The following is a 13,209-nucleotide window of genomic DNA, read 5'->3' as shown; positions in this document are numbered from 1 at the left end:
CAATCTTTAACTCTGGTGATGTTGAGTTGTGGTGTGTTTTCAGATTTGTTCGAGTAGCTGACTTTTCGCTGTTCACCCTGGTTCCCTGGTGAAAACAACGGGGGCCTTGTGTAACAGGGCGACGCCCCAGCCGGCATGAAATTTTGTCATGTTGTACCATCATTTTGTATACTGGTTTAAGCCAATAAGAATACAAATTGGTCGGCTAAATCCCAAATTGCCAGCCCATCCTCGTTTGTTCAGTATCCTGGTAGATACCCAACAGGTTGCACCATGAGATGGTGAGGATTGGACATTAGATCAGAAGCCCTGGTCGGTTCTCTGGATTCCTTTAAAGGCTATGTGGAGGTCTCCTCTCAGTTATGCAGCTTTGACCCTTAAGCACCCCGATAAATAGGTCACTCAATCCAAATATTGTGCAAAAAGAAACACACATGAAAATATACGATACTTTAGCAGTATCTATATTATTATATGACTGCAAAATTTGGAGAATAAAAAAATGAGATAAGCAAAGAATAAAAACAAGGAAATGAGATTCATGAAAATTGCCAAATACACATTATTTGCCAAAAAAAAAAAAAAAAATGAAGAAATTTTAAAAGTACTAAAAATAAAATCAATAGAGGAAATATTAAACAATTACAAATAAAATTGGATAGAACATGTAAACTGAATGGACAACATCCAATACTCTTACAAATGGTTTATATTAATAAAATATCAACCAGTTAGAAAGAGAAGGCCAGGTAGACCTCAAAAGAGGATATTAGATGGATAATGAGACTGGAACAGACCAATATGGTCTGTATCCATCTTTAGCATTATGATGATGATAATAATGATGACTTTAGAATAGCATATGATAACATTTACAGAGCAGGCCTTTGTGGAGTGTTAGATGAACTAGGAATACCTCATAAAAGACAGCCAAAGCATGGTATTAGCTAATGGAATTAGTTCTGAACTTTTTGATATTAAGACAGGATTGAAGCAACAAGATGCCCTTTTGCCCATCCTTTAATGTATCATTAGGAAATTGTATTTTAGAAACTCTAAAAGATAACACAGACAGGAAAGTAATATTAGGATATGTAGATGATATATGCTTAGTTGGAGAAAATGCTGAAACCTTAGAACAGCATTTAGAAAACTCAAAATTGCTCGAAAAAACTAGGATCACAAATCAACTAGGATAAAATGAAATATTTAAATGTACATGTAGAGATCACAATCAAGCAGAAAATGACCAGTATATCATTGAAATTTAAAAGTGCCACCTGCTTCAAATATCATTCACTGCATCATTTACTTTCTTCCAAAATTCTATCAAGCAATTTTAAACTGAAATATACAAGACAATCATTAGACCTATTGTTTTATATGGAGCAGAAACCTGGAGCATAATAGACCAAAATGCAAAAGCATTGCAGATCTTTGAAAATAAAATCCCCAGAAAAGTCTATGGGCCTGTAAGAGATAACACAACAGGTGAATGGAGAAGAAGACATTATCAAGAAGTACATGAACTCTAAGATCTACACATCTAGTTGATGAAATTAAAGTATGCAGGTTGAGATGGTTTTGGACATGTGGAGAAAATGGGTGAAGAGAGAGAATGGCTAAACAAGCATTCAAGATAAAGCCTCATGGAAAGCAATCTAGAGGCATTGGGAGGATAATATATAAAAGGACTTAGCTGAGATGGATCCAGAACCAGAATGGAAGAAGTTGGCATATGTAGCAAAGAACTTTAGAGGTTCAGCAAGCTGAAGAAGAAAATGATGTTGATAATTTTACATGGTATACCATAATATGACATTAATTTCCATATTGCTCCTCTGTCAATGCTGTCAAAAGCTTTTTCAAAATCAACAAAGTTGATATAACGATTTGACTGCCATTCTATTGATTGTTTTATTATTATTATGAGTGTTACTATTTGATCTGTACACAACCTGTTGGCTCCAAATCCTGCTTATTTCTCATAGCTTTTGGTCTATTTCTTTCTTTTTTTTTATTATTATTATTCTTTCTAGTATTATTGTTTATTTTACTTGTTGTGTTTAATAATGATATTCCTCTCCAGTTTAATGTTATCCATTAAATCTCCTATTTTTTTTTTTTTTTAATCAGTAACCCAATATTCCATCCATCTGGCCATTCTTCCTGCATCCATATTTAGTTAAGAAATGGGTAGAGTATATTCACTGTGAAATCTGTACTTTCTTTTAATAGTTCATTTGATCAAAACAGATGCTGTTCATTGAATTGGTTGTGCCAGAGCCCTGTTAGCCAGCAATTTTCAGTGTTCTCTGCAGACCTTCACAGCTACCGTATGCTTGGGCCCTCAACGTCACCACTGTGTTTCACCCTGCAGAGCAATCTCTACTTTTTGTCACTTCTGCCTTGGACATGGAATTGGGCTTCTGCAAGGCTAAAAACTGCCAAAAATCTGGAAAAATCATCAGTCATTATACCCATACTATACTAAAACCTAATAAAAACCCAAGTAACTGGAAAAGCTACAGACCAATGGCTTTGACTAGTACTCTTTGTAAGCTAAACAAACTGTAAACTGGAGAAGATACTCAGTTTTGTTTTTCTGGTTTATCTGTAATTTAAGTTCCTCTGCCTAGCAATCTGGCACACAATCAGTAATTCTCAACAATCTGAAAAAGTCCTAAATAAATCAATACAAGGCTTAGAAAGATGGGCAGAGGAAATTAAATTACAGATAAACCCAGAAAAAAACAAAAAAACTGAGTATCTTCTCCAGTGATAGGAAAAAAACAGACATAATAATAACCCCCAAATCAAAATATATAATACCAAAATAGAGAAATTACAAAAGATTTACAAAATGAGATTTACAACTCATATTACAAATATATCTAATAAGGCTCTTAAAAAGTTTAATATCATCAAAAGGCTTTGTGGAACAAAGTGGGGAGCAAAACCAAAACTACATACTATGTACAGCATTCATACGACCCACTGTGGAATATGTTTCATCCATCTGGACTGCAGCTTCTACTAGCTCAAAAAATTTTTTAAGCTAGTAGAAGCCATTCTTTCCCACTATGCCACCAAAATACACAATGATCGACTTAATTGTGCTTTTTGATTTTCATGTGAGAATCCTTTTTTGAATCTTGTTCAAAAAAGGATTCATAGCATGAAAATAAAAGAAAAGGACTTGACACTATACATCACTTAAATAAACTTAACTACATCATAGCCTACACTGATGGATCAAGGAGGAGCAGGAGTTTTATTAATTCTACCTGGAGGCGAGGAAATGCAAATTAAATCCACAGCTGACAAAATAGCTTCAAACTTCACTTGTCAATTAACAGCCTTACAAGCAGCGCTAAAGTTCTGTCTCTCCCTAATCAAGTAATAAACATTACAGAAGGAATAACCATCTCCAGTGACTCAAAATCTGCACTTGAAGCATTAAAAAATGGAAAAACAAAACTCACACAAGAAATTTATGAACATCTTACAATTTTAAATTTTAAAAATAAGAACTGTACACTGCAATGGATACCAGCCTATGTAAATATTGAAGGCAAAGAGATTAGACAAACTAGGCAAAGAAGCAAGACACTCCCTCAAAAATTACATCCACTAACTGATGCTAATTCTGTCACATAAATAAGATTGTTAAAACTATCAAGAAGTGTGAAATTAATGAAAATGGAGAAATAACCACAATCATCACCAGACTAACACGGAACATTTCAAAGGCATGAAATTTCAGCCGAATGATACTAGAAGCTATGAAATATGCAAGAACTAACACCTGCCCATATCTTTCCTTGTTCAGCAATTGGTGCTGCTCTACAGAAAATTGATAATAACTGTATAGAAAAGCTCTACTCCATCAAAGTTCAACAGATTGCCAAAGCAGTTCTACAGGCTCATGGTCATATCTAGAAGTCTTCAACAGACTCAATAACAACAGCAATAGTTCATTTGGTATACCACAAGGTTTCCCAAACTTTTTTTTCCGTGGCCCTGTTATTTTAATACTTCATTTTCGTGACCCACTAAAATTTTTATGGCCAACAGGTAAACTAAAACAGATTTGAATGTTCATAGAGTTTCAATTATTATTATTATAATAAAGAAGCATTTACTCTTACAAAAATATAAAGAAATTAAACTAAAGCCAAGTAATTTATTAATGAGAAGTGTGATGCTGTTGTTTTTTAACTAGAAACTTTGGAGCAAAAGATGCTAACTTTATTCTTAAATCTGGTTCGACTTCCAATCAGTTTCTATATTTATTTAAAAAAAACAGTGTTGAAAAGCCTGTTTCACACTTATAGGTTGTGACAAAAGGCATTAGAAACTTTATTCGCTTTTTCTGCTAAAACTGGGTACTCCTGACAATAGCCTCGCCATTAGTTGAGCTACTTTACAGCAAACAAAGAGACTGTGAAATGGCGACACGGACAGAGCCCGTTTTTTGTCTCTATTAATTAAATTATTTATTCATTAGTCCCAATTAAACGCTATTTACTTGTATTTTAGAGTTTCATGAAAAAAAAGAAAACCCAAAAAACGAAACACCTATGTTTTCGAGAGTTTTTTTAGGCGACCCGCATTTAGCTTTCGTGACCCGGTGCCGGGTCATGACCCACCATTTGGGAAATGCTGTATGCCATCTATACCAGTTGCTTTTTCTTTTGTCTTTTTTTTTTAGTGTTTGGTATTTGAATTTCTTTTTCAGGCTTTTCTCTATTCATCATCTCTTTGAAGTATTCTACCCATCTTCCTATTTTCTTTTTGTTATTATTTATTTCCTTGACTTTAACATTTCTTCTTCATTTCTTGCCTGTCATTGTTCTTGTAATATTATATAATGTTTTAATATCACCTCTATTAGCTGCAATTTCTGCCTCATTTAGTAGGTTTTCAATAAACTCTGTCTTTTCTTGCCTTTTTCTTAATCTCTTTATGTATTTCTTTATATTTCTCTTGTAAACTGACATTATTCTTATCTTGTATTATTTTTTTCTTTGCTTCTTTTCTTTCTTCAATTTTGAGTTTTGTGTTTATGTGAAGATATCGTTCTTTGTCTTTTTTTCTATGAACTCCTAGTATTTTTTCTGCATCTTCACAGTATATGTTTTTAATGCCTGTCTGCATTTGTTCAGTGCTTCTAAATTCTTCATGTTCATTCTGTCTGGTGTGGGTAAGAATTTCACATCTGTTGTATGTTTTCTTTTAGTTTCCATATTTCTTAGTTTGTTTATGTTATTCCATTCTATTTTTGCCCATTACTTTCTTTATGGTCATTAATCTTATTTTAATTTCTCCTATTAATAAAAAATGGTCTGTATAAGCATCTGTTCTTCTCATTGATCTCATGTTCAAAAGAGATCCTCTCCATTTTCTTTCTATCATTATATAATCAATTTGGTTATATGTTTTTCCGTCTGGTTTTCTCCATGTTAATTTATGTATATTTTTATGCTTAAAGATGGATTGTTAAATCTGGAATGAAAGGTTCAATTTGTTATTGAGCATTTCATTCAGGATTTAACTAAGATCTAAAACCTCTATAAAAAGGAAATGCTTGTACATAGGTGTAAGTGAAAACTTTAATGTATTAATATTTTATTAATGGAATTTTGTAAGTGATAAATTGTAAACTGTCTTATAAATAATATACCAGAGTTTAAAAGGTCTTAGTGAAAGTTACTTTAGAAGGAGAAAGTTTAAGCCTAGTCCACTTTAGCCTAATTGGCTTTTGAACATAACCCCGGGGACATCGCAATGTGAAGTCCAAGACACAAGTACAGCACCCACGTGATGGGGAGCATTTCAGGGAGAAGCGTAGGGGAGTGTGCAAAAAAGATTAAGTGTCGTGAGCAATCAGTGACGTAGTTGGGAAAGCAGACAAGGGGATATATAAAGATTTGGCAGCGGAAATAGAGAGAGCTATTTCCTCATTGATTCCTCATCATGGAACCCTCAGCTGTGGGTTCCGATGGAAGCAGTTTGTGGCAACTAGAAGGATGGTCAAAGATGGCTACAAAGTCAGGTAGCGTTCCATTTTAAACATAGCAGTGGCACAGCCATGCAGCCAGTGGAGACCGCAGCTTTATGCAGAGTCGTACGTGCCTATCCGTCGAAGCAGTGTCGCTAAAGTTAGGGAACAGTTGTGGTTCGTGATCGTAATCACTGTTGGTAGGAAGTCGGAGGAAATTACAGAAAGCTGACCTTGGAACCTAACCGAAGGGAATCAGCAAAGATTGATGTTAAGCCCACATGGTCGGTAACGTAGAAACTTTTATTGTCTTTTGTACTGAGAGCAGGACTAGAGCGAATGAAAGTGCTAACCATATATGTGATAGGACCTTTTTATATCTGTCTGGACTATAGTGTTTTACTTTGTAGCTAAAGGTTGTACTTTTAGAAGTTCATTGCTACTAAATTATGCCCATGATAGAATTTTGGTATAGTGTAGTCTAATCTGGAGAACTGAAAGGGTTGTTCACTTATATAACTGTGATAAGTTGATGAGAAGATTAATTGATCTGTTGAAAACATTTTAAGTGACTATTTAGTTATAATGAGATAAAATGTCTGAGAACTTTTGAGATTTTCTTTCATGAACAAGTCATTATATGTTGAAAGCAAAGTGTCGATCTCTGTGTACAATACCTTAGTGTAAAATAAATGTTTTGCTTTCTATACCTAAGAAAGTTGCCTGATTTCTCACGGCAATGTACTGCTTGCTAAAATTAGAACCTGTGTAAATTCAAGTGTGGGGGAGAAAGAGATTTGGTTATGACTGCTGATTAAGGAATAAACTAATAAAGTGTATTAAATAATAGATTCTAATGCCTTGTGATTATCTGCATGTTAACTGTCTGACAGAAATATCTTTTTTGTATAGGAATCAAGATGGCGCTGCTGTATTAACAAATACATTTTTCTTGATTCCGAAAAGGAGCTAACTCCAGAACTGCAACAATAGAAGAATTTGGATTGCAGACAAATAGAATGCCCAGGGCATTCTATTTGTCTGCAAGAATAATACATGTGATCTGTCAGAAAGAACGGTATCTGATAAAATTCGACTCTAACTAAGACTAAGCACTGTAAATTAGCTGCCGGAACAGGAACAGCAGAACAATTAATCGAAAGACTAAAGAACTATAGATTTATAAAGGACAATAAGGCACGAAATATAAATATACAAATAAATAACAGGATCCTCCTATTACTAATTTATTCACCGTGAAGAAATCCAGTTGCCTCTCCCATTTCTCATTTATATTTCCTATACCTTCTTTTCCCATTATCATTTCTACCTGTACAATCATTTCCTGTTTTAGCATTTAGATTCCCCATTACTATAATTATATCTCTAGGATTTGTGTCATTTATTGTTTTTTGTAATATATCATAAAATTCATATTTTTATTTTTCATCTGCAGTATTAGTTGATGCATATTCATTAATAATTGTCACTTTGTAGAATCTTGAGTTAAATTTTGCTTTTGTGCATTTTTCTGTAATTGGTTCCCATTCTATCATTGCTGCTCTTGCTTCACTGGATATCATTATTGTCACTCCTTTTGCATTGTTCGGTATCCTCATCTTTGTTTCCAGAGTATATTATTGTTTCTCCTGAACTCAACTGGATCAATTCTTGTCCATTCCGTCTTGTCTTACTTATTCCCAGTATTTCAATTTTGTAGTCTTTCATTTCTTTTGATTTCATTCTGTCGACTGCTTTTGGTGTTTCATACACAGTCCTCAAATTCCAACATCCAATTTGTATTGTTTTTTTGGCTTCAAATAATTTGGGTGTCTCTTTTGGTTGTTGGGTCTTGGCCAAATTTTCTGAGAATGGCATTCCCTAGGCTGTTTTCATAAGTGCTTTTTTTTTTAAATATTAATTCCATACACAAGAGGAAACAATCTATAAGCATATCAGTGCCATGTGTGTGTGTTATGCCTATGAGGATTCAGTAAGAAGTTTATTAACATTATTCTTGAAGAGTTGTAAGTTGTATCTGTTTTAGAATACTTCATGAGGAAGTTTGGAAACTTGGAAACACTCTGGAAGTTTGTTGAAATGTTTCGGCTAGCAGACAGAAGTTGAAGTACATCTCTGAGGGATCATCTATGAGGAATTGCTCCCTCTGGATAGTATGAAGAATTTTTAGGGAGGTTTTTGGTGTTTCATCCCAAGCATATCAATGTTATTCTAAGGATGAGTAGGATTTGTATAGAGTTAATAGCTGGGTGGGTGAAAAATGAAATCGGCAGAACAGAATGCCTTGTTTTTTAGATGCTGAAGAAGCTGTTAATGTGATGTGTTTATGCCAGGAGGAAAATATTAGTCCACGTAGAGAGATCCACTCCATGTCTGGTGATTTTATGTATTATTGAGGGTATGGGTAAGTGAGCTGAAATGTCTTTTGTGAGAGGAAAGGCAAGACTGCATTTTGGCGACATTGAAGGTGACCAGATTTTTTTTGCTCCATTGAAAGATGGTATGATAGTGTTTATAGTGCTGGTTGAAAGTGATCTTGAAACCTGGGATGCCTGAGCACTGCATGGTTTGGCAGGATAGGATGAATGGAAAGTACACATATTGAATTGTCATATTAATATATTGACTACATTATATACTTTAGTAGTTTTGCAGTTATTTTAGGCATTTGATTCTTTTTTTTTTTTTCAGTTTGTTAGATATTTTATAAGATATGAAAAGTCAATTTAGTGATAATTTTTAAAGGGTCATCTTTATTTGAACTATTCTAGGAAGGAATGACCTCTATACTGAAATATGATAGAATTCTTTGCGATGTGCCATGCAGGTATGATGATTTATTTACATTGAAGATAATCCCTCCCCTTTAATTGAAAAAAATAATTTTGTTACCTATTCTTTAATTTATTTACATCAGCACCTTGTGATTGACATAACTTTTAATTAGTTTTTATGGCTTAAGAAAATACATTTTTGAAAAATTCTGAACCACTGAAGCTTTAAAGGGAGATTGTCTCATAAGAATGGAAATTGGCAACTCATTCAATCCTGATCACTAGGGGTATCTGACAGATATCTGAATATAACTGACTTTTGACTTTAGTTAGTTATATTCAGGTGTAGGTGCAGACAAGGTGCAGTTAAATGTCTAAGGATAACAATTAACTAAGTTTATTTAATTATTAGGACAGTATTTCACCTTCGGGATGCCAAGACAAACCTATCAGTTTACAGAAAACCTATGAATACAGGTCACTATCTACATGTCAGCTCCTCTCACCATATTTCTCACAAACTCAGCGTAGTACACATGTTAAAGAAAAGAGCTGTCCGCATCACAACAGATAACAAGGACCTTCAAGATGACTTAACATTGATATCTAATAATCTGTACTTGAACGTCTACCCACGAAGACTCGTCAACAAAATCCTTTTCTCTGAACCACCACAAAGAGAACGAGAGGATACTCGATATATCAAAACTATCACAATTCCATATGTGAGTGGCATCTCCAACAAGCTTGCTAGTCTCTTCAAACCACACAAAATAAGAGTGACATTCAAACCTATAGAAACAATTCGTAAACTACTAAGATCTCCAAAAGATAACCATCCTTTCTATAAATATGCTGGAGTTTACAATATTCCATGTTCATGTGGTTCAAGTTACATCGGGCAGACATCAAGAAGCCTCGAAATTAGACAGAAGGAGCACATTGGTTACGTCAAAAACAACAGACAAGACATATCAGGCCTGTCATCTCATTTTTCTATAACTAACCATGTCATTGAGTTGGATGAAAGCTGTTCCCCTTACATAGAAGAAGACTACCACCCCTGAATGTTTAAAGAAGCAGCTTCAGTCGCTTGCTCTGTTGATAACCTTAACAGGAACCAGGGTTTAATACTCCCAGAGATATAGAAAACCCTAATTAGATCTCTTAACACACAGGAAATGAACTTCAATGCAAACTACAGAATATTCCTTAGCAACAACTAGTTAATCATGTACATGCGATACATGTATCACTCACATTCAATGCTATTTCAGTTTGTAATTATAATCGTTAGAATTTTATAGTTATTCGTAATTGTGTAATGTTTTTTAACCTAAGTGCTTGTACCCTGAAGATGCCAACAGCTAAAATTTGGTGAAACTAGTAGGTTTAAGAAATATTTATTAGTTAACACTTGATCTATTGTCCAAATAATTACTCTAGTTAGATGATCAAGAAAATAAACATTCATTAATAATTATGGTTGTATTTTCTGAAGTACAGTGATACCTTTATTATTGCAAATACTTTTATGAGCTAGGAATTATGCTTTAGTGATATTGTTTGCATGTGGTTTGGAGTATTAAAAAAAATATTAGACTCCAGCACTTACAGCTAGAAGAAAACTCCATGAGGTCAACACACACTAAAGCCAACAATTTAATTGAAGATCTGTGCATCTGAAATAAGGAGATGAAAGATCAGATAATCTCAAAACATTCTGTAGTTTCATAGATTAATGGTCACCTAAAGTTCACAAATTAAAAATTCCATTATTATACATCATAGGTGCTATACGTTCCTCGACATACAACTTCACTATATATTTCTCCAACTTTTTATGCAAAATTTGTACTTTAAGAACTCAAAATATTTTATTGACATGGCTAAGGATATCATTATAAGACACACAGATTTGCTATCAAGTTGAGATGTGGCAAGTCTATTCACCAGTGTACCCAGAGAAGCAAAATTACATGAACTATTCCTGTTCGAAAACAGTTACTTTGTTTTCAAATTGGAAGAAAGAAAATTTGTCCATGGGATCATCAGTTTCACCATCTAGCAAACACATATATGGAATCTTGCTTTCAAAAGACTAGATAACAGAATCATTCAAAAGTAGGGCGATTAAGGGCTGTTATATATATATATATATATATATATGTTACGTGTAAAGTGAATAATTCCTAGAGGAGTCTGGTAAATAAAAACATGTTTATAGGTTTTCATTCTCAATAGAAATTATAACAGCTTAAGTTAGGCTAGGTTAGTTTACAATGGAAAAAAGTAAGGAAAGTACTTCTTTTGCAATCACAAATCATTATAAAGTAACCTAACTTTTATCGGTTGGAAATCATTATAAACTAACCTAACCTAATTTTTATTAGTTAGGTTATTTTATAATTAAAAAAGTAAGGAAAGTACTTCTTTTGCATTCAGTGAAATCAGAAATCATTATAAACTAACCTAACATAACCTAAACTAACCTGGATGTCGCATGTCGAACCAGAGTGTAGTCATAGTTTGTTGTGGACAGATTAATGGGGATGAAAGATAAACGTTGTTGTGGGCTGAGCTTAATGATTGCGGGCAGATAAATGAGGATAACAAATAAATGTTGTTGTGGGCAGATGAATGGGGTTGTAGATAAATCAGAGAGGAACTGATCAGTGTTTTTCTCCATTGATGAGGAAAGTGGTACAGCAACAATGTTTATCTATTATCCCCATTCATCTGCCCACAACAACTTTTATTTGTTATCCCCATATATCTGCATGCAATCATTAAGCTCGGCCCACAACAACATTTATCTTTCATCCCCATTAATCTGTCCATGACAAACTACGACTACACTCTGGTTCGACATGCGACATGCAGGTTAGTTTGGGTTATAATGATTTCTGATTTCATTGAGTGCAAAAGAAGTACTTTCCTTACTTTTTTCATTATAAACTAACCTAACCAATGAAGGTTAGGTTAGTTTATAATGATTTCTAGTTTCTGATTTCATTGAGTGCAAAAGAAGTATTTTCCTTACTTTTTTCATTATAAACTATAACCTAAGCTGTTATAATTTCTATTGAGAATGAAAATCTATAAACATGTTTTTATTACATTTACCAGACTCCTCTAGGAATTATTCACTTTAGCCAGTAATTATTAATAATAACCTGATTTATCACTTTAACTGTAACATATATATATATGAGGGTGGTCTGAAAAGTTCTCAGCCTCGACCATAGATGACAACACCATCGGCACGATTTTTTTTTGAGCATCCATGTGAAATTGCAAGTCAGTCATTCTATCAAGTAGTTTGTTTTATACAGCTGTCTGAAGCAGAAGTGTTGTCTGTATCCCTTGAAATTGATAAAATTAAGTATCGTGCAGTTATAAGATTCTTTGTAAAAAAAGTTTTAATGGCAAAAGAAATTCATTCGAAGTTCATAAAAGTTTATGGGCACTCTTCTCCTTCGATTTTGACAATTAAGAAATGGGCTGCCAAATAAACGTGACCATACCAGCCTTGAAAATGATCCATGTGAAGGACGTCCAAAAAGTGTAACAACACCAGAAATCATTGATCACGATATGGTATTGGATGACCGGCGAGTCAAAGTGTGAAATTGCTGAGACTATAGGCATTTCAAAAGAATGTGTAGGATATATTTTGCATGAAGAATTGTAAATGAAAAAGCTTTGCGCAAGATGGGTGCCGTGCTTGTTCACAGCAGATCAAAAATGCGCTCGCATGAAAATCTCTGAACAGTGCTTGGAACGTTTTAGCAAGAATAAAATTGATTTTGTGCATTGATTTATTACTATGGATGAGACTTGGATTTACAATTACACACCAGAATCCAATCAGCAGTCAAAATAGTGGACAGAAGCTGTTTGCTCAGCACCAAAGAAGACAAAGTCAGTTCCATCAACAGGAAAGGTCATGGCATTGGTGTTTTAGGATGCTAAAGGCATTTTCTTGAAAAGGGTAAAACAATAACTGGGGAATATTATTCTGATCTTTTAACCAGTGTAGATGAAAAAATTCATGAGAAAAGACCCGGTTTGCAGAAGAAAAAATCATCTTTCATCAGGACAATGCACCTGCCCGCAAAGGTGTTTTGGCAATGGGAAAATTAAGGGATCTGCACCATGAATTGTTGGAACATCCACCCTATTCCCCATATTTGGCTCCCCTCTGACTTCTATCTCTTCCCAAAAGTAAAACTCTTCCTCGCTGGTCAGTGTTTTTCTTCAAATCAAGAGTAATTGCAGGCTGTAGAGGGGTATTTTGCATATCTTACTGAGAACCACTACAAGGATGGGATAATGGCACTGTAACATCGCTGGAATAAATGTATTATTCTTAAGGAAGGTTATGTTGAAAAATAAAAATAATTTTGA

The 13,209-nt window shown here is 34.0% G+C and overlaps 1 protein-coding gene across 4 annotated transcripts in view; it reads left to right on the top strand.

Annotated features, from left to right (window-relative positions):
- Positions 1-13,209, top strand: part of Nsun2 (tRNA (cytosine(34)-C(5))-methyltransferase Nsun2) — a 272,640-nt gene that overhangs the window by 88,334 nt on the left and 171,097 nt on the right. For all 4 annotated transcript variants that reach the window (XM_090407903.1, XM_090407904.1, XM_090407905.1 and 1 more), the window contains one exon: positions 8,797-8,852. In XM_090407903.1, coding sequence (XP_090264029.1) covers positions 8,797-8,852 — 56 coding nt within the window. The remainder of the gene's footprint in view (positions 1-8,796; positions 8,853-13,209) is intronic.

The sequence above is a fragment of the Typopeltis vanoorti genome, chromosome 18, assembly GCF_054136105.1.
Source record: "Typopeltis vanoorti isolate ZY-2024b chromosome 18, IOZ_Tvanoo_1.0, whole genome shotgun sequence".
In the NCBI taxonomy this organism is placed as follows: domain Eukaryota; kingdom Metazoa; phylum Arthropoda; class Arachnida; order Uropygi; family Thelyphonidae; genus Typopeltis; species Typopeltis vanoorti.
The sequence above is the reverse complement of the archived record's forward strand: the minus strand, read 5'-3'. Positions and strand labels throughout refer to the sequence as shown.